At 39.5% G+C, this 25,691-nt stretch overlaps 1 protein-coding gene across 3 annotated transcripts in view; it reads right to left on the reverse strand.

Moving 5' to 3' along the window:
• CIITA (class II major histocompatibility complex transactivator) overlaps window positions 1-25,691 on the reverse strand; it is a 49,651-nt gene that overhangs the window by 13,024 nt on the left and 10,936 nt on the right. For 2 of the 3 annotated variants that reach the window (XM_074841261.1, XM_074841262.1), the window contains 12 exons: window positions 22,972-23,175; window positions 22,176-22,301; window positions 21,584-21,892; window positions 12,308-12,451; window positions 10,466-10,594; window positions 9,974-10,033; window positions 8,810-8,893; window positions 7,887-7,946; window positions 4,796-4,945; window positions 2,317-2,457; window positions 2,122-2,178; window positions 2-67 (listed from right to left, as the gene is read on the reverse strand). In XM_074841261.1, the coding sequence (XP_074697362.1) occupies window positions 2-67; window positions 2,122-2,178; window positions 2,317-2,457; window positions 4,796-4,945; window positions 7,887-7,946; window positions 8,810-8,893; window positions 9,974-10,033; window positions 10,466-10,594; window positions 12,308-12,451; window positions 21,584-21,884 (1,192 nt within the window). In that variant the 5' untranslated portion in view covers window positions 21,885-21,892; window positions 22,176-22,301; window positions 22,972-23,175. Of the gene's footprint in view, window position 1; window positions 68-2,121; window positions 2,179-2,316; window positions 2,458-4,795; window positions 4,946-7,886; window positions 7,947-8,809; window positions 8,894-9,973; window positions 10,034-10,465; window positions 10,595-12,307; window positions 12,452-21,583; window positions 21,918-22,175; window positions 22,302-22,971; window positions 23,176-25,691 lie in introns of those variants that run through there. The other variant, XM_074841263.1, reaches the window with a different exon arrangement.

The following is a 25,691-nucleotide window of genomic DNA, read 5'->3' on the forward strand; positions in this document are numbered from 1 at the left end:
CTTGGTCTTTTGAAAGGTTCTTCAGAAGGAAATATGGGAACTCGGACTTCTTTGAACATTTCTAAACCTGGAGAAACAAAACAATATACTTGAGGAAGACACCTAGATAGTCATCAATTCAGCTTTACTAATTTAAACAATAAGAGTAATGCAAATTTGCAAGTTCATTGTAACATATATTATAGATCATCCAGAGAAAGAGATATTTCATTTTACAAAGGAAAGAAAAAAAAAATCCTCACACAAGTACAATTCAGCTGACATGAACTGCTGCAGGCATTATGACATCAAGCAAGATGACAGCTGTCCTTACAGTTGTATGAAGCAGAAGACCTATCATAACAAGGTGACATCCACTGTTCTTTTCTTTGCATAAATTCACATTCACACATAGGACTTCTTTATGTCATCAAAAGCAATAGCTTCCTTTTATTATTCTAAAAGCATTAGGGATGAAAGACAGAGTAGTGGCTATTGGTAACAGAATTTATCCATTACTCTTCCTGACAAAGTACTGTCACTGTCCTGTTTTCGTTCTTTTTGCCTTTTTTCAAACTACTGCAGACTTTTGCACTTGGTCAGATGAGCAGTGTCTGCCATACACAAAGAGTATCAGTTTTGACAAAACTTTTGGTAGGAAAAGCTTTGCAGACACAGGACAGAATTTAAATTGACAGAGACTGTAACAAACCCAACCTCATCAATAGTCTTGTGGTAACCACACTTAGCAGAGATGTGGAAAAAACCCCAAACCAAAACAGGTTAACCTCCCTAGTTTTCTACAAATGTATTTATTACCATAATATTTGGTTCATCTTGATGTAGAATGTGGTATATAAAAAAAAAAAATCTTAAAGTTCAGAGATCTGGGAATCAATTCCTACCCTGCATGCCAGCAACAGATGGAATGGTTAGAGTTCAGAGCTGCTTCTAGCAGGGAAGCACCCACAGACTTCTAATAAGTAAGTCCTTTTTCCAGTGAAAGAATACCTTTGATATAGAAATAGTTCTCCTCCTTGTAGAAGAAAAAATGACTTAAGATATTAAAATAAAGAGGGAACATGCCTGCTTTCAGGGAAGTGTCTGGTTTTGGTTTAGTATTTGTTATATTAAATAAAAACAAAGAATGGAAAACCAAGAAAAGCTGTAATAAGACATTTAGATGGGAAGCAGCACTGGTCAAATCAATCATGTGTTAATAGTTTTTTAAAAAGGAAAAGAGACTGGCTTGGTAGCTTATGCGCTAATTTTTCTGCTGCATTTGGAATTCTGAGATTTGCAACATACTCACATATGTTGTGCTGCTGTAAATCAGTTAGAATTATTAGTATTGTGTATTCACATAAACAGGATGTATAATTTACAAATACTTCCCCAAATTTAGGTGTATTTGCTTATTAATCCCCACCTCAAAATTTTGCTATTTTGGGTGGTGGCAGCCACCAGAGGGCAACAAACCACTTGTGCTAAGCTGCAGGCAGCTGGAATCAGCAGGGCACACAGAGATCAAACTGAATAACCACTGAAATCAAGCTCCCTGTTCTAACAGCTCTCTGAGGGCTGGAAGAAAAGTGTCTGAGGAAAGTTTGCTACCACAGGTGGGACTGTTATACCCTGACCAAAGGTCTGATTTCTTTATAAGCCTTTTTGTATATTAGGCTTCTGTATTGTTTAGTTAAATAAGTCATCATTTTGGTTTTGGGACTTCCATGTGAGCTGACTGCAGTCTGGCTTCCAGCACCAAGCATTTAAGATGTTTAAGCCGTGCCAGTACCAGCAAAACTTGGACTTCTGATGGTGCTCAAGCACACAGGACTTTTTTACTGTTTTAACTAGACAAGAAGAGTTCTTCCAGAAACTGGACTTCATAGCAAACACAGTGGACTGGCTGCTAATACATAGCTGAACCTGTAGCTCTACAACCCCTTATCTGCTCTGTATTTTGAACTAGACTAAGCAGCCAGTGATCAATACAAAGAAGGAAATGCCATTAATTTTTATTTTCCTCTGTAAGTTCAGTATAAATAAAGCCTGGAGGGGAGAATTGGCTTTGGGTAGAAGAAAAATGCTCCCTCCCCCAATCCAAAGTACTGTATATTTAAAAATTCATTTTCTACTTACCACATAAACTAACTGGAAAACTTGGGGATATCAATGTTGCCGTGGAAGAACTCAGCACTGGCAAGAAACAAACGATAGTTTTCAGTCTATCATAGCTCTCAGTAACTGAAATGAGGGAACTTAGTACTTTGTTGACAGCATTGATTTTCCAGTAATTTCTGCCTATTTATGTGCATAAAAGGTTATTGCTCTTACCCGGATATATTATAACATCAGATGCGCCATTTCCAAGAACAAAGTTAAATATCTGCTGAGGAGGATCTGCAAAGCCTGTGTTCTCTTGGTTCCCTTTCATGCTGACAGGTAGACACTCTGGAATCAAAGGTGATGAAGATCCTGAAATGAGTGCAGAATAACTACTCTTCTGTTTTTAAAGGCTCCTGGTTTCTAAAGTTTTCTAAGAAAGAAAAAGCTTTCTAAAAGCTACTTATCCTTTCTGGCAGCTTCTGGACAAATATTCCCACAGTGGAGAGTTTATGAACCTGAATTCATAGGATCAGGAGGTCCATAGAATCCATTAAACAAAAACTCTTAAAAGGTACAATGAATGTCAAATACAAGGGATTACCCAGCTTTTAGGGACCACTGGTTTTTGGCAGTCTAAAGAGAAATCCTGTTAACATAAGGAAAAGTGCTTAAGGCAAAGTCTGTAAATGTGTGGATCAGAGATCCAGAATAGAGAAAATGTGTAAATATTATGTATCTGAATTAATTTTACCATCCTTTGCACTACATCTTTCCCACATAATTGCACATCATGCAGCTTGTACAAGCAGCTAGCAAGCATCCTCCCTCTGAACCCACACTGGGAAGTTTTTTGATGATGCAGTGCTTGCAATTTGATCTGCCATAGCTCTGAGTTTCTGCAGGTGTGACAGAATTTCTTCTGCTACTTTGTGCTGTTTCAGCTAGCATCAGATACTTCAAGACTTCTAACTTACCCACTGCTTTTTGGTTCCTTTCCAGCATAAATTTAACAGTGAAAGGTGCTGAACTGTGTCTTTATTATTAGCACTTACCAGTGTACCATGAGAACCCTCTGCTACACAACATGATGAAGGCAAGATGGCTACACAGCCCATCACTTGGGTTAGTACTCAGTTTTTGTGAACAAAATTTCAACCTAGATTTTACTCTGCTATTGCAAATAGTGGATGTGGCTGATGTGGGGTGAGCAATGGATGGACACCGTCTACCCGGATTTCTCCAAGGCTTTCAATACAGTTCCCCACAGCCTCCTCCTAGAGAAGCTGATGTGTTATGGTCTAGACAAATGGTCTGTGGGTGGGTGGGGAACTGGCTGCCAGGCCCCACCTGGAGGGTGGAGGTAAATAGCTCCTTTTCAAACTGGCAACCTGTCACAAGTGGGGTCCCCCAGGGATCCATATTGGGCCCAATGCTGTTAAATATCTTCATAAGTGATCTGGGTGATGGGATCAGGTGTACCCTGATGAAGTTTGCTGACAATACCAAACTGGGTGGGGAAGCGGACACCTCCAAAGGAAGAGCCACCCTGCAGGAAGACCGGGCTGACAAGAACTTTATAAAGTTCAACAAGGACAAGTGTAAGGTATTGCACCTGGGAAAACATCATCCAGGAGTGCAGCACAGGCTGGGATCTGTGGAAAGGGACCTGGGGTCCTGGTGGACAACAAGCCTCACATGAGCAAAGAAAGCCAACAGGATGCTGGGTTGCATCAACAAGGGCATCACCAGCAGAGATAAAGAAGTCATCATCCCACTCTGCTCAGCACTTGTCAGGCCACACCTGGAACACTGTGTTCAGTTTTGGTCCCTGCTATGCAAAAAAGCTGTGGCCAGGCTGGAGAGGGTCCAGAGGAGGGCCACAAAGATGATCAAGGGACTGGGAAGCCTGCCATGTGAGGAAAGGCTGAGAGAACTGGGTCTGTTCAGCCTTGAGAAGAGAAGGCTTAGGGGAGACCTTGTCACCATGTTCCAGTATTTATGGGTGACTACAAAGAAGATGGAGACTCCCTTTTTACTAGGAGTCACATGGAAAAGATGAGGGGTAATGGGTACGAGTTACTCCTGGGGAGATTCCAGATGGACACAAGAGGAAAATTTTTCACAATGCGAACAATCAGCCACTGCAATAATCTCCCCAGAGAAGTGTTGGATTCCCCAGTGTTGGACACTGTTAAAGATTCAGCTGGACAGGGTGCTGGGCCATCTTGTCTAGACCGTGTTTTTGCCAAGAAAGGTTGGACCAGATGACCGTTGAGCTCCCTTCCAACCTGGGATTCTATGATGCTTTATAATTATCCTGCAGCTCTTTACAAACCTCTGGATGAAAAAGAAATTGAAACTAAACCAAAGTTCACTGATGAAAATTTTGTGATTTCCTATTTTTAAGACAAGTAATTATTTAGATTAGCATATAGTAAATAACTCTGTCCTGTTATTTACTAACATATACTTCACCAATTAAATGAAAAAATAATTCATTTTCAGTAGGGGCAATGCACTTTTAATTTCCTCTGATTATTTTCATTCTTTTAGTGAGTGCCACACTTTTAAGTGCTTGATTGAAACAGCTGCCATACTTGTTTTCCCTGCCACTGTTCATGGTCAATGACCAGATTTATATAGGAGTTTTCCCCTTGTATAAATCAACCTGTGTAGTGGTGCACACCTGTAGCTGTACTGTACATACCAGGAATTATGAAACTTCTTTCCAACACATTGGTAGCAGGAACAGAAAAGGACACGTGCTGGGTAGTTAGTGAAGTGCAGCTACCTGGATGGCTGTTGAGAGGCATAGCTAAAAAACTGCCATTCTCTGAAGACACTGCAGGGACTCCCACTTGAAAAAAAAGAAAAAAGCAAAATGAAAGGAGAAAGTTATTTCATTGCTAGAAGTTAAGGGGGCCAAAGAAGAGGTCTCAATAGGTATCATAAACTTGATTCTGATCGGTTGTATTTTGATTTCAAAAGCAAGAACAATTCACAGTAGTTTTCTGACATTTACTCAGGTCTCAAAATCCAAAATGTATTTATGAAATTCTGTAGTAGATCACTTTTTTTCTTCTGCAGTTCACTCTTTTCATTTTGTTTCTCTTCATCTTTCTTGGCCTGTCTTCTTTCTAGACACCTTCAGGCGTGTTTAGATATAAATGATCTTACAGATGGATGATTGACACATAAGACATAACAAGGTCTTACACTGCTGTAGTGTTTCCCAGGCATGGTGTGTTACCTTAATATCGCACAATATTAGGGAGGCCCAAGTACAATACACTGAGGACCTTGACTCTACTTAGACACTACAGTGCTTGTAAGGATAACTAATCTGTGTTAAGAGGGTTTCCCAAAGAACAGTCACAAACACCTGAGTTTTAAAAGACACAACTTGCCTGCAGCACTTGTTTTTTCAAGAAGAGGACAAATGGGGAGGGAGACTCATGTGCATTATATGATTATGGAAAGTTTTTTACAAATCAAGTAAGATACACTTACTTACTTTGATTTAGTCTGCTAGTTTTCTCAGTTTTACCACACCCTTACTCTCAGAGTTGGTTTTGCTTTTCTTTCCCTCTCCTCTATAGCAGCAACAATTAAGTCTCTATTTCACCACTTTCTGCAGTCTAATGTTTTATCAGGAGCTACAAACCTGTGTGGGTTTTGTGCCACTATAGTGTACACCATCGTCTGGAATGCAGGCTCTTTAGGTTGGGATGTATTTACATTGTTTATCAGGAACGGATGGATTATTTTGTTATAGGAATCTTTCATTTTTACTGTGGTATAAAAACAGACTTTAAAGAGTGTTTTTCAGCTTGTGTGTAAAACATTCCTAAATTTCCTGTTAATTTCCTATCCAAGGATTGTTGCGTTGCAATGGTCAGATAAGATTAGGTACTGTTACAGCTAGCCACAAGCAGTTGGGCAAATATAAAGTTTAATTTCATTCAATTCCTTTGAAAGATTCTCATCTTTGGCTTACCACTCTGAACTTTAGTACACATTATCCTCTTTACTGTAGATAGTCTTACACTTTTGAAGAGTTAATGCATTTGCCTTTGCAGGATCATACTGTGACACTCGTTTTATGACAGGGTAAATAAATTCCTGATTTTGTCATGTAGCTAATCTTTCTGTTAATTAGATTTTTGTACCCAGTACTTATACTGCCTTATGTGTGTATATATATATCTCTTCCCTCAGTACCTTCATTGGGTGAAGTAAGGTAGAGAGAATGATAATATTCTGAGCACTTCCTGGAAAAGGGTAGGTGCAGCTTTACAAAGCACTTGTTAGCTCTGTGATGATACTGCAGACTGGAATGCAAGTTCTGTAGGGTGAGAAATTTTTACGGTTTTGTTTTGGGTGTTTTTTTTTTTTAATCAGGAATTGATGTGCCATTTTCCTTATTGAAAACTCTCACTGTTAGTGTGGCATAAACATAAGCTTTAGAAGTGCCAAATCTATAAAGGCATTTAAACAGGTAGAAGATAATCCACCTTTAATGGTTACTAACTGCCAGGAACTTTACCTGTGTATGAATAACTATAACCAGCAGGTATCAGTTCAGTAGGAATTCTGATTATCTTTCCAGATCCAGCAAATGTATTTTTTTCACAGCTAATTCTGCTCAAGCACCCCCCAGAAGTCCGCATGAACATTGGAAAACCATCTCGGGTCACAGTCACAGTGCACGTGTGTGCTCTCTCTGACTTTCATCAAATTCATGCCAGTTCCTTAGCAATTGCTGACCTGAATTTTGCTGAGGTGCAGTGCCATGATCCAAGCACTCTGGATGGCTCCCTATGTTACACCCTGGTTTTGGCTGCCCGCCCTGACCTGTACACAGCCCATAGGGTTTGGTACAGTTTCCCTTAGGAGGCTTGGGAAGTGTGCTAGCATACAGTAATGCATGTATCACTTCAAAACACAGTATAATATATTAATCCAAAGGTGATTGTTCTCACATGGATTTTGGAAGAGTATTCTGCTGGTTTAGCTATGCCTGAGACACCCATTTATGCTACAGCTGGGTAAGAACTTTAGCACCAGTTTACACCTAGGGAACAAGTTACAGCCTGCCTGCTGGCCACAGGTGCTGTGTTGTAGATGGTTACAGCATACAACACCTAGAAATTTCCCTTTCTCCCATTCTTACTTTGATTTAAAGGACTGTATGGCATGGGCTGGGCCAAGAAGCTGTCTCTTCACTGTTACTATTTTCATTAGGATGTTTCAGGTGTCACACTTGAAACAAAGATGATCAAACCCAGGAAATGCCAAACTATGGCCTGAGTCATGTTACCCATCATAAACAAAAGGTGTACATGATAAAAATTTCAAAATTTGGCACTGACTCAATTCTTCAGTTTTGTTTTCTTCTCTCAGATGGATTTAGAAAAGCCCAACTGTGCCTCTGCTGATACTAGGTAAGTAATTTTCTATCACCTGGCAGGAACATGTGCTTTTGAAGCAGAAGGATCCAACTGTTCCCAGGCTACCATGTAGTTGGTCCTAAGATGTACAGTTTAATAGCTACTGATACGAGGACATGGATTTGTTGCATCATGAATTAGTCAGAGGTGTATAAGAATGTGATTCTACAGTGATTTCTGCTCTGCTGGAAGTAGAAACATGAAAATGCATGATGATGCTGTATCACCAAATCTATGAAAGCAAACTTTCCTTAAAAGGTAAAGTTACAATACCTAACAGAGGATGAGACTTTGGAACATGACACAATATATGTTGAATACTCTTTTCCTATTCAGCCAATAACTCACCAATTTTCTTGTATTTGGGTTCTGAAGCACCAGAGCAACTCTCTGCAGAGCTTAATAAGGCTAAAAGAAAGAAAGGTGATTGTAAGTGACAAAAATTGAACCAGTTTGGTAATTTTAAGTTTCCATCATGGAGATTTATTTTAACTTTTTGAAGTAGAAGGGGGTATTATCCATTTCAATTCAGCTGTTTCAGAACTGTACAGGTCCAATGTATAAAACATGAATGTGAAAAGCCTCATATTATTTCACCTTGACTGTGAAATTTTTTTTCCAGTAACCAAAGATTTTTGCTGTTGTTCTTGCTATTAAAGAGGGGATCATTCAGCTAATGCTTGCTAAGCTATAGATACACTGAAAACAAAGTTAACACTGTCAGACAGATGATAAAAAGAGGGAAGAAATGTAACATGCTTAACGTCATGTTACAGAACAACAAATTCTGTGAATTGTAAACAATGTGTTTGGGGAAGCTGTTTTCAATTCCAGCCCACACAGAATGAGCCAAGTCAGAGGAAGCATGTCAGGCTGTATCAGTGAAGAACTACATGAGAGATGCATTGAGGCTGTGTTAAAACCAAAGTACCGTAATAGAAACTTAGAATTCATAGAATCATAGAATGGTTTGGGTTGGAAGGGACCTTAAAGATCATCTGGTTCCATCCCCCCTGCCATGTGCCTCGAACACTTCCAGGGAGGGGGCAGCCACAACTTCTCTGGGCAACCTGTTCCAGTGCCTCACCACCCTCACTGTAAAGAATGTCTTCCTTACTAAATCTAACCTAAATCTACCCTCTTTCCGTTTAAAACCGTTACCCTTCATCCTATCACTACACTCCCTGATAAAGAGTCCCTCCCCAGCTTTCCTGTAGCCCCCTTCAATTCAAACACTACAGCCTTTCAGATTCTCACTGTTTTTCACTTACTTCGTTTGTGACATTTCTGCATCTTTATGTCAGTAAATTTCTCAGTGTTTTCAGCAGCTATTTCATCCAAAATAAGGCTCCCTGCTAAAAACATGAAATATTGCCAAATGTCAACCTTTGTTCACCTAGAAAAATTATAGAAAGAGGTAAAAGCAAGAGAAACACACCAACAGGCAGCAAAGATGAAATATACTCCAAAGAAAAGAGAAAAAACAAATCACACAATAAAACACATATCCAGATTGATATGATTTAGAAAGTCCACAGAGCTCTGAGTGCAGATTCTGTCACCCAGTACTAATATTGTATCTTGTTTCCTCTAAAACCAATATAAGTTTTCCCATTAGATGCAAAAAACCCCAAATTCTAAACACACCAGGAAGCAGTAAAAAGCATTTAAAAAGTCATGTGAGCTTCCTGTAGCCAGAATTGTCCTAGGAAAGGAGTGACCTTTGGTAAGCTATTTCAAATTACTTTGCTCAAACATAAAACAGGATATACAGATATTCTGTGAATCTTTCTGATTCTATGGATTTCCCAACAGCCACATATTGAGATATATATATTCTGAAATAGTAAACAGCTATGTTTGTGCCACTACCAAAACAATTATTTAGTACCAAAAGCCAAGCAATTATCTCTGGTCAAGCACTGAAAGAAGGAAATGAAATAATAATTTATTACATGTATATTATGCCGTTGCTGCATTGAGCAGGGTGAGAAGTAAAATTTGACATGCTTCCTCAGGCAGTTCTGTGTATCCTTGACAGAAATAAACGTGAGTGAACTGTGTTTATACGCATGCTAAGTCCTCTGGGTGGGTCAGCTTTAATAAACTTATCATCCATGCTGTGCTCAGAAGTCTGATGCTAATTGAGGGCATATACTGCACTGGACAGTTAAGCTGTGCATACACTATGGCCATGGTGATGTGATCAGCAACTGGGTCAGAAATAAAACTGCCATCTTTGAGAAAGGCCTGCAAAAATACAGAAAATCCTCAAAGTTCGCCAAGAAAATCCTGGGACACAGTTCCCAGGGGAGAAGAGGATACCAGATGTATAGAAACCTTACTAGTGTTCAAATTGTGGGGATGAAGTACAGTGCAGATGTTAGCCAGAACACTGTCATGGAGAAAATTAATCTTTGCCCCATAAATCTTACCAAAAGTGTCTTCCACCTGCTTCTCCTGCTGATCTTTGAGCACATATTCTGCTAATTCAGCTAGCAAGAAGGAAAAAAAAAAAAAAAAAAAAAGGGACACAGTAACAATGCAGTAAATTTCACAGTAAAACTTGTAAGCTTACCCTCATTAACAGAATTCTGCAGTACAAGTGAAATTGAAGAGTTAAATTAAGTTTTTCTTGTAAATTGTTGTTCAGGAAATAAAGAACATGAGAAAGGAGAAGCTGAGGCAGGAAGTATTAAGCAGAAGGAGCCATTAATAGAGAGATTTTCCCCCAACAACCACAAGCTACTGTTCATCTGTTTCCCCACAATGCACAGGTTTAGGTACCCTGGCTAGATCTACCATCTATGATGGACAGGCCACTTGAGTATATGCCACTGCTTTAGACTGAAAATAGAATTTGAAAGAAATAGCTATAGCAAGTGATTGGAAAATAATGATTTAAAAAACAAAAATTGCTTTCATACCTATTCTAGCATAAGCTTCTATCGTGTTGGAACAGAGATACAATTCATCCCCATTTTCACCATTTTCCATTGTACACAGGAAATCCATATTATTGAGCTGATCATAGTTACTGGCATCAACTTCGGGATCTAGAATTAAAAAGGAGTAGGCATTAGCTAAATGAATACCATAACCAAGGAGTAAAAAAAACCAGATAGCAGGACATGCAGAAAAGGCAGATTTGTTATTTCAGCAGAAGGCTTTGGGTCTTCATTGTATGTTGTCTAAGTAGGAACAGAACTGAACTCTCAGTAATTTATAGTTAGCCAGAAATCAACACTTTTCTCTTGCTAAACTCGGAGAATTCATCTCTCCTAGAAAACAAAACAGTTCCAGAATCCGTTCTATGACACTAAGGCCTACATGCATGGCCTGGACTCATCCATACTATTAAACCTTCTTGTTCTTCATGATATGGTGGTACCATCCAAATTCCCTGTTCAGAATGATGCTCGGTCCAAGCTAACCCCTGAGCTGCAACTAAAATTGTCTGTGAAACTGCTAGTTGGCCAAGGACAAAAGCATGCCAGGGACCATACTAACATCTTCCCAGCAGAGATGTCCAGCTTCCAATAACTGGCACCGTGTCCTGACAATATTCAGTTTATCTACATCATCTCAGACATTGCTAAGCCCCAAAAGTATTCAAATCAGTGAAACATCTCTGATATAACAAGAGTCAGTCCTTGATCCCTAATTCATCCTACTTTCAGTCACGGAGCAAGTGAGGCCATGGAAGTGAAGAAAGAGTCCTGCAGGTGTTATTAGCTGTCAGAAGTTGAGAGAGCAATGCTCAACCTGGGAAATAATTCATCACAAAGATGATTCCAGATTCTGGTGCTCCGTTCTCCACTGATTTGCCCACGTACGTGCTGACACTGGTCACTCATAAAAGCAACAAGGATGTGAAGTGGTATCCTCCAATCCGGTAATGTGTTATACCTATCGGGCACAGAGCTATAGGACTTCGTATGTGGCATACATTCATTCTTCTTTCATTGCCACTCTCTACCCACAATCCAGATCATTTGTTTAAAATAAGCTCAGCTATTGTTCCACAACACAGTCGTCAGCACAGATACGCTTTTGTACTTTCATGCCAGGAAACTCAGGGAGAGCAGACTGTTTCACAACCTCCACACAAATTCAGGAGCAGAAAGTTTGAGAGACAGGGCAACCTCCTAATCTGATTACCTGTAGGAATTTATGTGCAAGAAATTATCATCTTTATGCCCTGGCCCTTCTGCATTCTCCTCTATCACAGAATCTAAAATCATTGGTCTGTACCCCCAAAAGCTGTAAGATGGCATCTGGTAATGAAAGTCCATTGTGTCAGTGCCTTAGGATCTCAGAAGGAAACAAAATGCCAGTTTGTTTGCAGACTGGCTTCGTCACAAGTCTCTGTTTTGCAAAGCTTTTGGCTTGAAACTACAAAAAGTGTTGACAATTACACATGGCCAGCTTACAATAGGAACATTTGCAAATGAACTACTTACAGGAATGATATCCAAAGCACAGACATTAGCCTCACACCTTGATGAGTGACATGTACAGTATGTTTTGTTAGACTCACTGAGCAGGAAGCTGTAAACATGTATGGTTTTAAAAATGTTTCTGGAAGCAGTCACTATTTTATATACAGATACAGACAAAGTTATCATATTGTAAAACTAATTGTCTGTTGAATTTAGTCCAGCCACCATGATAAACTGCCATTAGATGGCTACGTAGTTGAGAGGAGATGGTAATAACTTATAGCATGGTGACTAAACTAATCAAGCATCTTTTAGTGTTTTACTAACCTACAGAGAAGGCACCTTCTTCATTTCCAGATGACTTAGGATCAAGGAGAGTATACAGATGCAATGGATCAATATCACTGTGCAGCAAATCGAGATAGCCATTTTCAGACACAAATGCTGAATCCATGATTTGCCTCTTGCTGTCTGAAATCAAATTACAAAACAGTTAGCTATGACAAAACCACAGCTTTTGTCAACCAAAACTACAAGTCCTGCACTGTGGCCTTCTGTTGACAAGACATTGAGATCTTAAGGCTGTGGAACTGGCATTGATTACCATGCCTTGCGTTGAGTCATAACCCAGAGTTACTTAAACTTACAGATCCTGACACAGCTTGCAATGAGACTTGTCTATTTTTTACTCCAGTCAGGGGAGTGGAATACTGCAGTCTGACCACCTGGACCAAAAGTGCTAAGTATTGAGTAAGTCACAACTCAACTGCTGTATCTTTATCAGGATATAAATGATGCAGCACATATCCAACAGGTATCAGGGAAATGAGAAGACTGCAGTGAAGAGGATGAAAGGAGAATACCATTCTTTAGTGTCAGGACAATTTCTTCTCAGGGAAAGCAGCTTCTGGCTGGGATGCTACACCCAGCTGCTAAGTCCTGGAGGTGGCACTAGGAGACATCCCCTCAGCACAAGAAGGAACAGTGAAAGGTAGAACATTTATATAATTCTTTCCCAAACCATACGGTCGATTGCATACAGAATGACACGGTCACCTTGGGAATTAGTCTCTGGTAACAGGGCACTCACTGACATTTTGGAACCTCTCACAAATATTTTCAAATCAATTTTCTTTCCCCCTCAGAACTCACGTGCATACCTACTCATGAGTCGGGAATTGCTATAGCCTTTCAAGCAGAGCGTCATACAGTATCCAGACAAATTGGCTGGTCTAGGGTGCTCCCTGTTCCAGCCACCAATGTTTATACGAGAGCTGCTTAGACTGCTGCAGCCACATTTCTTGATACAGTTTGTCTCTTCCTCCACCTCATTTTAAATCCCTTCTACTTCCTTCCAGTTAGTGCAGCAGGCACTAGAATAAACCCAAACATTCCTCCTGTATATTCCACAGGTAGTGGAATATTGGTTGGTTATTCACCACCTTTATCAAACTATTTCAAAACCTCTTCAGCGTTTACAAATCACTGACATGAATTCCACCTGGGCTCATGATCCAAGTTATTTTCTCCACCATAATACTGACATGCCAGCATGAAATGAACAACCATCAATATTTCCAGACCATATCCTTTTAAAATAGGTGTCCACACACCACAACCATGAAAAGTTTCAGCTTGGCATCAAGCACCATATTTTGCAATGAAGGATATCTATAATACAGCTCTCAAATATTCTGCCTTTAGCAGAACACCACCTGTGTTCCTGGCTGCACGTGCCAACTTTTCTGAAGTGTGCAAATGTGGAGCAACATGCTGTACCATTAAAAAAGAAATACAGCTAACACTGCAGCTCTGATGAAAGAAGGCAGAGCAGACCTAGCCACACACTACTACATGCTGCCTTGTTATAAACTAATCATCATTCCTCTCCCCCCTCTAGATGGTTGTCCCTCTGAACAGCTTGGAAACGGGCACCTCTGTGTTCTGCTGCAGAAGATACCAGAATCTAGAGCCAGAACTTAGAAGAGCAGGTGGGCTCGAGATGTCCCACGAGTAGGAAACACCTACAGTCAGGTGGTTCTCTTTTTCATGTTGTGTGGCCTCATTATGTTACCAAGATGACAAAACTTTGATATTATTGCCTGCTGTGATATAAATGGAAAGCAGAAGTTGACAAACCTGCGTAAGAACCAAGAACTGGGTTATAAACATATCAGATTGAATTTTCAGTTTGTTGTAACATTTTGCTTTGCCCCTTCCTTTGTTGAATTAATGTAAAATCTAAACAGAGTTGGGCCTTCTGAATGCCAGGTTGCCAGACTTTGTCAATAACGCTGTTGAATCATCACCTGAGTCAATATAATTTTGGGGATAGAGACAGAGAAGTAATTGGGCAGAAGCCATAAAGGGAATGCAAGACAGACAAATGGATCACTCCAAGTTCAGTGATTAGTAAATTCTGCTAGTAAATCTGCTTGATTACAGCAGACAAAGAAAAGGGCAAGTCCTATGGAATGAGACTAAGTAGGCCTACTTAATCTTCATGGCAATACTAAGTTTTGATTAAGTCATAGTCATAAGAGCTTTTGTTATTTTAAACCTTTCTTTCAATAGCATTTCCCTGTGGATAAATATATAAGTAATACAAAATGTTTTCAGCTACAACGATCAAGAAGTCAGGAAGCAACCAAGAGAAAGTCTTGCTGGTGCCAAATCCAGCTAGAGAGCTGAAAATTAGAACATAAAAGGTGTTATAACCCAGGAACACAGGAGTGAGAGAAACATGGCTTTCTTCCTTGGGAAGAGTGAAGATTGATGCTCTTTCAAGAATGAAAAACTTAATTACTTATCTTTTTTGTTTCACAGGTCTGAACAGCCCTCAGCTTACCCTTTTTTTTTTTTTTTTTTTTTTTCATTATTTTGGTTTTGACATGAATCTCTATATAGCTGTCTTTCTACCAAATACACTGGACTTGGGATGCCGTGATTTCTTTCTGTAGCTGAACCAACAATTTCTTAATAGCAGCTCTGCTTTGCTGCATTAAAGTCCTGGTGCCACCATGGAAAGCACACTGTCCAAGGGTGCGGGAAAAAGAAAGTGAGGTTTTGAAAGATTAAAATTTCTACACCGAGAGAGCCAGAGGCAAGGAGAATTACACCTCAGGGATAGTGAGTGTTTTGCTGCTTGCTGTAACTGAAGCACGCAAAATGAAACCAGACGTTACCAAGCTTGTTTACAACAGCAATTCCTTTCCCAGAGCTTCCCCTTTTTTCTCACAGAATCCCAGCAGTCCTCTGTCTGACACCAAAGATGAATAAGCTCTATATTGCTCAGCACTTTCTCTGTTGTTTCATACATGATTTTAACTTAGTTTACTGATAATACATTCCCTTTGGGGTCCCATACTGTGCTGCCAAAATGGGCATTTGGCACATTTTCACATCAGAGGACTAAAACATTTCTGTGTTAGGGCTGTGAACACTAGAGCCAGCTCCCAGCAGGAGGAAGACAGACCTCACACAGACATGCAGGACAAAGGGCTGAAGACCCCAGGGAATGCCTTCACTCTTGCTTTGTGGCACGCCTCCATGCACAGAGTGCAGGTGCAGGGCGGGGGGAAGGCAGGACGTACTTCCGAATGTATTTCCATGCCATTCAGAAAGTTCAGTCTCTGTTGTCTGGACACTGGTTAAGACAGATTTTTTTCTTTAAATTTTGAAATAACACCTCCTTTCTGCAGCAGCCTATACACTCCAGCTGCATCGCTATATTCGGTAGACCTGTGTTCCCTTCATATTACCTCTGCAATGATTCAGTTCATGCCTGCTACAGCAAGGTTTCTACTTGGGATGCATTTGTTTTAGTGCTGTATTCTGCATATACAGCACAACAATATGATTCACTTCTAAGACTCTCAATGTTTTTTTCAGTGCTCTTTTAGAGTCCAAGTGATACCATATGAATTAAAAATGTGGGAAAAGTAGTAAAACAAATAGTGAACATCACCATACCAGGACAAAGAATCCAGTTAAAGAAGGAGGAGGTGTTCACTTAAATCACATACAAGCCTTAAGGGTTAGATGGGGCATTTTAGATTCCTAAAGGTAAGGGAGGTGATTTGTCATTTTGCCCCAATAATTTGATTTAACCATGCCTTATATTTTAAAGGATCAACATGTCAAAGACTCCCAGCAATGGATTCTGCTATAAACTAAAATCAAACAGTATCTAAGAGAACGGAGGAAAATTATACAGACAATAATGTAACATTTACTTCAGAAGTAAGATGGATGCTTCTGAGGACATTTGTTAGGGGGTTTCCTTCCCAAAACTCTGTCGACATCTGAACTGACAGGTAATAAAATCTCCCACATGAGTACAGAGGTTAAGAAAACGAATATATGTAAAGTCATTTCAGGAACAGAGGAAACCCCCACTCCACAATTTAATTTTTGTACTAGTTTAGGAAGCTGAGGATAATTCATAGAAAATAGTAGTAGTCCCATGCAAATCACACACTTCTTAACCAGAGGATGACTTAACATTACAGCTCCAAGTCTTAGATTACAGAAAAATAAAAGAGCAGGACTGCTGTGGACACAGGAGGTTGAAAAATTAAAGATTGCTGAAGAAATGCTATTTTCTTACCAGACCCCTTAAGTGCTACACATGAATCTGAGAGAAGCAAGCTGACAAAACCCAGGTTATATCAAACTAAGTAAGGAGTCCAGTGAAACACTGATATCTTGAGCTAAAAGCTCAGTATCATCAGCCACAATTTTAAAGACTTTTTTTTTTTTTAAAAAAAACCCCAAAACTTCAGGAAGTCTTCTCTCTTCTTCTGTGCCCCCAAAGGATATGTCATGGTGCACAATACACACACCAGAAGGCAGGGATGTGTTTCCTGTCTTTTGCCGCAGGCAGTGTTTTGGGGCAATGTTCTCTGGGAGGTGGGCAAGCCAGCAGCAAGGAAGGATGAAGAACCCTCCATGCTACAGTGACCTGCCTCCCTTTCCTCTCTCCAAATCTATCACTAACAATTCCTCTGCTCCACAGGTACCAACCAGATCTTCCTTTCAGAGATGCCCCGATTATTCGTAAACTGAAAGTAATGGTGCTCAGTTTATATTTAGCTTTGAAGGTTTCAGTTTCTAGTTCAGATCTATGAAAGGATTATACATCTGAAAGACAGTTTAACTTTTCCTGTTGTATTATCTAATTTAACAAAAGATACTACTTTTGCCAATGGTCTTCATCTTGCCGATGGAGTGGTGTGTTACTTTCCATGGGCTTTAAAGTCTAAAAATGAAGAAGAACAGAGATGATGCTGGAAACAGACGTGCTCTATAACCTGCCACATTCTCCTTTGTTTCTCTTAGAGATGAGTTTAAAGAAGTTAGAAAAAGTATAAATCTCAGGTAAAAGAAGCTTCTGCCTTTCAGTTAACTTAGCTGTATAGTGACCAACACAACAGATAAAAGAAATGTTACTAGCCTTGCGCTGGAGACAGCTCAGTTCAGGCAGACTAATAATGTACTGTCCTGCAGGTGTCAGAGTTGTGTTTTGAGAGCAGAATTTGACTTTTCATATCCAGTATCGCCTCTGCATGTCACAGCTACGCCCAGCTCTCCCATCCCAGCAGTAAGATGAAATAACGCGGCACAGCAGACACCTTGCCTATAAGCTTTTTTGGCAGAAAAAGTACATTTGCACTCAGAGACTTTCTTCAAGACGGAACCTCAGTCCTCCTAAATGTGAAAGTAAAGAGCTCCGGGTTGTCTTGCCAGACCTGTGAATAATAAGCCAGTTTCTTCCAACAATCCTGTTTCACTTTCTGTAGGAGCAACATTTATACAAAAAACAAGTACTTACTTAACAAGTCTGAAACTTTAACTTTTGACTAGAGCAACCTTTTGAGCAAGTAACAGGGCTAGCCACAAAATAAAATTGCTAAAAATTCTTCAAAATTTCAGCCACATTCAGACTTCATTGTACCAATATTTCAAGCAATACAAGTCCAGATACGGACACACTGTAGTTACCAATATCTACAAAAGGTAAGATAAGATGAATTTACCATGACAAAAGCACTGCATTCAAGAGTTGAGTTAAAACTGACCTTAGGAGACTGGACAGTTCCTGTTCTTCCACTCTGGATTCAGTATGAAAAATGAGGAGAGCTGCTATCACTGTCCAGGGCTTATAGAAAGTGACATCAGAAAGGAGGAAATGAGCCAGAACAGTCACTGCAGAAAAGCTAAAGGCTCAGGGGGAATTCCAAAGAGGAAAATTAAGAAGAACTTGCCTTCTAACAACCCTGGTATAATAAGCACTGTTACCTTACTGGTCACTTGTCACCGCTAAGAAGAACTTGCACTTGTCACTAGTTAGGAACAGATCCATTTATTCGGCTGGAAGCCAAAATTGGATGAGACCCAGTGGCAGCAATTTCTGGTGCTCCCCAGAATTCTTCCTCTCCTTTTTTATTCCAGTTCAAATCCGTCTTGAAGTCATGCTGTTAAACAGTCCATCAGTAAGCATAAAGCAAGCAGCATGCAGACACTCTTACCTTGCAGCTCCATTTGGTGTAACAGAAGTGAAAGTATTTCCTTCACATGCTCACAGACTCTACCAATATAAAATTAGATTGGTATCTTGTGTAAGCGTCTCTTGCCATTGGCCCAAAATGACAAGTAAGATGTTCTACAAAACAGGAGCTCATAAATCTTGTCTGGCTTACAGATGGTGTTCAGGGTCTGCTTGTAGCAGCATCACTTACCCTGCCAGTGCCTACCTGGTGTAAGACAGACCTTTTGAAAACCAACTTAATTCATGAGTGTCCCTGTCATGATGCCTATAGCTGTTTCTGTGTGGCTCTGCAAATTTATTTGCCTGTTTTTATATTTTTTATCATGCATAGACCTATACAAATTAGAAATTATTTATGAAAGAAAATATATTCTCAAGTGAGAAAATACTTTTTCTACTATTATTCCATTGGCTATAACTTATAACAAAAGTTCCACCAGAGTCTGAAGAGGAAAGGAAGTGGGATTTGATGAAGTCAATGACATCCAGGACTTGCTGCTTCAGTACGGCAAGTTTTTAATCAGCTGCTCAGTAACAAATGGCTTCTGCACAAGGCAGCAGGTCCCATAAGCAAAGCTGCTGCTGACCTGTGTAAGCCTTTTCCCTTTGCAGAGGAGATCCACTTCCACCAGGTTCCATGGGAACATGCTCACTGAAAAGAGATAAAGTTGTTTCCTTCCTGGGAGTGGCTGATCTGTTCCCAGTATTTAGAGACACAGGGCCCACCCTGCAATGAAGAGCACTAGCCTCTTCAGCCTCTTGAACCCAAAACCAGGCAGCTGTGTTCTTGGAATTCCTCTGAGCACTTTAGAAGAAAAGCAACATCTCGGTATAACAGCATTCAGAGCAGAAAATAACGAAAGGCTTCACAAATACAGATTCTGTATTTTAGTGCTCTGTTTTGATATGAGACAGTAATACAATCACTGCATGAGAAATCCCAACAGAATTTAAGAGGGTTATTTGTTAGCCCTATTCTAATGCACAGCACAACCCACAAGTTCTAAACTCTTACCAGCCCTGCAGGCAGATTTCTTTACCAGCTTCTGAGGCTGTAATCCCATGAGGCAATCTATACACTTCAAGAATGAAAGTTTGGGGAACAAAAGAGTTCAGCTGTTTACTGTGATTCCAGTTCACAACTGCAGCAAATACTGGTTGTCCACTTTTTGTACAAGACCCATAGCTGCTTAGAAACAACTGAAAGGAATTGCTGAAGCAAATCAGAGTATGGGTAGATCTAGTGGACTAGTCTATAAAGATGGTCTTAGAGGGGAAAAGCAGACTGGAAAACAAGACAGCTGAGAACTGCCTAAGCCTCTCAGCTTCTTTGCTTCAATGTTTGCTGATACGCTGCCCTACTGCAAAAGGAGAGAACAGAACATATTGATTAGTATTGGAAGCACTGCAAAACGGATGTCAATAGTGCACTTTGCAAGAGGGGGAAAGCTGGGATTATTTGTCCAGAAATTGTAAAGATCTGTTTTGTGGTAGAAGAAATAGTTGCAAAGCTATTAAGTAGTGAGAAACCTGCTGATATCAATCTGTTCCTGATCCAAGTTCTCTTTGCAAGGCTTTTTTAGAGTGAAACAATGATTGAACATGAGGCTGAAAAATTAACAAATTTCAAAACGAAAGTCAGAAAAGAATTTGCTTTGAAGGAAGCTGGAGTCTCTCATACAATGTGAGTCATTTCCTGGTGAATTAATGTCTTTGAAACAACTTTTTTTAAGTCTATCTCTGCTATCTAGAGAACAGTGACAATGGTTGAACAGGTGATAGATGAAGACTAATGCTTCTTCTGATGCACTTCAGTTTCCCTCTGTCACATCTCAAATAAACACTGGCTTTGTGACAGAGATACAGAGCCAGGCATGTCAGGATCAAGATTTTTGAATGGAGATTTTAGGTGCTACCATTACAAAAATGAGAAGGAGCAGATGTTTTTTCAAGCACTTCAGGGATTTCATTAAAAGTAGAAACCAGACTATAAATACTCCCAGCATAAGTGACACTAGGCCACTTGCTATGATATTCTACATTTAAAATATGAATTCTTGGCATTAATTTGAATGTGTGTAATAATAGAGCTAAAATCTTCCAGGTCAGTATTTTGCCCTCTTAGAAACTATCTTAATTTTTTTTCTCCAGCATTTTCTCTGATACTTTCATCCATGCCTTGAGAAGGGATGTCCAATACCGTGTTTTAGGAGAGGAAAAAATTTATACCCCTCACTATGTTGCAGCCCAAGGTCCTTCCATCAGTTCTACAGGACTACCCCAATATTCTATCTACTAGGCATTATTTTACTCTCCTTTTACAATTGGTTTTGTAAAAGTAATTCTGAATGCTATAATTTAAACTGGGGTTCCGTCATTTTATATAGGATGGACAATGTTAGGATTGTCCCAGAGCTGTCCCTGTTCTTCAACATATACATTAATCCTATGGTGGGTCAGACTAAAAAGTGAGTTAACTACCTCAGAATTATAAGGTGTCTGCATTTTTAGCTCTCCTGCTGCCCACCAAAAAACTCAAAACTCTTGAATCCAGCCTCATAAGTTATTAAGTACTTCCCCTCCTTAAATCTGCAGCAGTCTTTTGTAGGCAGTGCAATTTTGTTGCTTATAGACATCTGGAATTTAAAGTGAAGAGCATTCCTCTCATATATGATTGAAAAAGATAAGAGATTTCCCTACATGAATTGCCAGCATGTGCCACGAACAAATGCTACCCAGACTATCAACAGTTGGAATGTCAGTTGAGAAAAACTGACCTTATCACGGTCTCTTTAATCTACTTTGCATTTCTGGTTTTGCAAAAGGTGGCAAAGAACAAGTTTTATTATGGCCTGGCTATGAAAATGCGTATCCGGTAGCTACCCTGAATGGGTGGATCCTTTTTTAGCTGCTCTTGCATTACATTCTGCATTACATTCTTCCCCACCTGCTCTCCACTGATGTACTTTGCACTATGCCACAATGCAATCTCAAAATATAATAAACAAAAGTAAATCTTTAACAAAGCAACAAAGAAAAAAAGGCTGATTTACCAGAAATGTACTTGCTTCCTGTTGGCTCATTATCTGTCATGTTTTGAGGCTTACTGCCACAGAGGTTTAAACAACAGAGAGGAACCAAAGTGTTCAAGTACAGGTCCCATTTTTCCACAAATATCAGAGATATCTTCCTTGCGAGGTCCTCTCTGTCTTTTTCATGGAGCAAGGCTTGATGGTACTCCTTGGATATCACATCTTCTTTCAGCATGAGGTTAAGCAACGCGTGGTCATCAGAAGCTGTAGCGGCTGAAAGAATCTTCCTTACTCTAGGCAGGATCTCCTTAAAGAGATTCATACCTGCATCTGAAGATGTTTAAAGAAGGTCTGAGCAAAATCTGAACTGTTTCAATAAATAAAAAAAATCCACTCAGCATCAAAAAGATGAAGTGAAAAAAAAAAGTTAAGAGACTGGCCTACAACAGCAGAGGTATTTCCTCATTTGATGAAGCCTTTAAATAACATTTCCAACAACAAATAACTTGGTGATGAAATGACACAGCAACACAATTTTTCCAAGCATTCATAAAACACAATTTTCCGGTCAGCAACGTGGTCACCTGAAAAAATAATTTAAAAAAATATTTACCCCATTAAAGAAGGATTGCTATAGGTAGATCTTTGTCTCCTGGCCAAGGTGGAGTGTGGGCTCATTTGCAGCAAGGTCATTGCTGAATCAGAACAGCACCAAAAGTTTCAGCACAAAACACATCCTCTGCAGGAGGGACAGGTGTAAAACTTGGAGACTCCAATGCAAGAGTAGAAATTAGGCTGTGAATAAATTCTGCTTTCATGAAAGTCAAATGGATTAGAACCAGGGTAAAAACTCTGGGGTAAAAAAATATCCCAAATCTGGCTCTGGTTTCTGTCATATATGACGTTATTAGGAAGAAAAATAACTAGGAAACAAGTTGGGTGTGATTTCTACATATTCTTATTCAAAGCTAACGTATTCCCGGGGCAGACTGTGGCGGTGCAACGCTCCCCCCTCTCTTGAGCTGCTTGGTACTTAGTGCAATTTTCCCCCCTGGGCAACATGCCAACCCAAGATGAATAGGAAAGATAGTGGAGGAGACGAGTTCAGGCACTCCCTTAGTGCGCAGGATTCCTATCTCCCCTATCACCTGGAAACAGACTGCATGCCAACTCAGAACAGATTGGGAAAGGCAATAGACCAGAGTGTTGAGGTGCGCACTTGGTTTCTGCCCCCCTCCCTATCGTTTAAGAACAATAGGAATGATCACAGCCTAGTACAGCTGTGTTGGGGTTGTGGCCCAAAGCGGGTGATACCAGAACTCCAAGATTTAGCAAGTTCTGGATTTGCACAATTGATAGAAAATACCAGAATATTCTGCCATCTGAGTTGGACTGAAATGGAAAAGTACCTGACAAAAGTCAATTATCTTGGTCCCTATCAATAGCGGTTCTAAGCGAGACACTTTTTGCTCTCCTGGATCGCAGCCGCTGTGACCAGCATCTCTCCCGAGCTGGGACGCTTCCCAGGCACAGACTCCTCGAAGATTGTCTGCCCACAAATCTGATGGAAAGTCAGGGTGAAGTCAGACTTCTTCTCGAATCTCAATTATCACCTGTTGAGAAATACTGATGCATTGTGAGTATTTGCTCCAAACTCGAGAAGAGGGAAATTTTAATTATAGGCTAACCTCTTCCATTCACCTCTTTACTTATCTATGTGCTTAAATACACAGATTTGCCTTCACAAGTGTGGATGTGGAAGTACATATAACCTATATACTTCACTGGATATCCGAATATTTCCATGCTCTCTCTGTGTGTATAAGTTTTGTGTTTATATATATACACTTTGATTTATAATACCTTGTAGTAAGTTAGCATGAATCTTGTCATTCTTGAATCTGTAATTACAGAAACTTGAAGTTAAATTCCTTAAGCAGAAGAGTTTTCAAGCCCCCAGTTTAAATAAGTAGCAAATCTTCCATACCATCAAACACAACGTTAAAATACAGCTCCAAGCCTACTACAACCTGAGCCCTCAATTCAGCTCAAAACTATTCAGAAGTCTTTTTTAATATTGCCTTCTTGAGTCATTTCTTGCTCTTCTGTTGTAGAGCTCAAGACTAGGCAATGTCTAATAAGGGCACTTCAAAGACTTCTAAATGCAATCAATAGTGTCTTACCTTTGTCATAAGAACATTTTCTAACAGGGAGTAAAATAAAAAATGGGTGCCTTCAGATTGGATAATTTTAAGAAGTTTTACCCAAGTTTTCAGTAAGAGCAGAGTAAAAGGAATGCAGCAAATTATCTTGATCAAATCAGTAAAATATATAGCTACAAGTGGAGTATTTTTTTTTCTTGTTAAGAGTGCAAAGATTATTAACCAGTCTTGTATACTGTGACTGTCTGCACAACACAGAATAAATCTGCAAAGCCAACATCAAAAGGGAGAAAGAATATCATTAGTTACTAGAACATTAATGTGTTTAACATAAGCACTTCTGAGCCGAATATGAACATCAGTCATGTTGTAAACAAAAATAAAGTACGTAATTTATGAGCTGGGTTAACTAGAACCTATTAACTTGGTTCTTATTCGTAGTAACTACATCTGCTAACAATTTGTTACAGATGCAAAGTAAACTACCAATTTTGCTGAGATACAAAAAATACTGTAAATGAAACTCATTTTCTCATCTCTAAAACTTCTAAAGGCAATATGTTTCCAGATCTTTGATCATGAAGATGTGTTTTATGAGGCTCAAATGTAAAAAAGTGAATATCTAAAATTAAACAGATTCTGTCCGGTGCTTCCTAATGTTGATTTATTTTCCTTATGCCTATATAAAACTTTCTACTTAATAATCTGTACAACGTTTTGCAGTGGCTTGTGTTTAGGCATTATTACTGTTCAGTGTTTTAGAATAGGAGCAACAGTGTTATAAAGATGGCAGTGGCCAAATAAACCGTTACCAACTAGTAACAATTCAGTTTACACTATAGTATTTTTCTACTTTGTTCTTAGATACTTGATTTTTATAGAAGAACCTACAGCCTTGAAATAAATACTGGAGCAAAAGTTCTAGGGCTGTCTGGGGGCTTCCAGATGGGATCTTTAAAATCCAGTCTGCTACATGGCTGCCTAAACAGGCCTGTAGGCTGAGTATGGGATAAGTATTCAAATATAATCTAAATATTTTTCTCTTTATTTGCTACTAGGTTTTACTACCTTGAATATTGCCATGATTTCTTTTCACCATCAGACACATTTGAAAGAGGAACAATAATTCCACCTAGTAAGAAGCAATGCACTGAGAGGAACTTGCTAAATCTTTATAACACTTCGAAGTACACTACTACAAATTCTGGTTAAGATCCAAAATATCTTTGTAGAATAACAAGAATTTGCTGCTTTTTCCAAACATTCATGTTATGTTCAATATCAGGAAATGCATGCAAAACACTGGAAAAATAACCTATCTCATTATCCAATAATATGATTTTGACTTGCAGTGCAGGTAGGTACGAAGTTTTACTCTAACTATAAAAATGGCAACTAAGAGAAGCAGATTATTTTATGGAAAAGAAAATCCCTTGGGTTTTTGTTGCATATTCTTATCTCACTCAGAACTTGTCTTTTAAACATATTTTCCTTTAAAGTTGTTGCCTACATTGATTCACAGAATCATCTAGGTTGGAAAAGACCTTGAAGATCACCTAGTCCAACCATTAACCTCGCACTGACCATTCTCAACTCCACCAGATCCCTAAGCACTATGTCAACCCAAAAAATTCAAAACAGAAAAATTCAAAACAGAAGAGACAACATTAGTTTTGCTGATGTATAAGTAGGAATAAGCTCCAATTCATTCAGAGTAGCATTTCTCCTGGGGTATTACATGGGAAGGACTGTTTCCCATAGTTTTATCAACATAAAACTGCACTGAATAAGATGCCTCCAGTTGCACTTCACCATCCTGTGGACCAGAAGACGTGCTGAAGGCAGGTAGGGGTTTGCCTTGGAGAAAGTTGAGAACTGCTTGCTATCATGGCAAATCTGAATGAGTTTACCACAGCTTGGGGAAGAGAAACAGTCTCAGTTTCAGCTTCTCCTGCAGTCAGTGTGCT

The sequence above is a fragment of the Strix aluco genome, chromosome 15 (assembly GCF_031877795.1).
Source record: "Strix aluco isolate bStrAlu1 chromosome 15, bStrAlu1.hap1, whole genome shotgun sequence".
NCBI classification, from domain to species: Eukaryota; Metazoa; Chordata; class Aves; order Strigiformes; family Strigidae; genus Strix; species Strix aluco.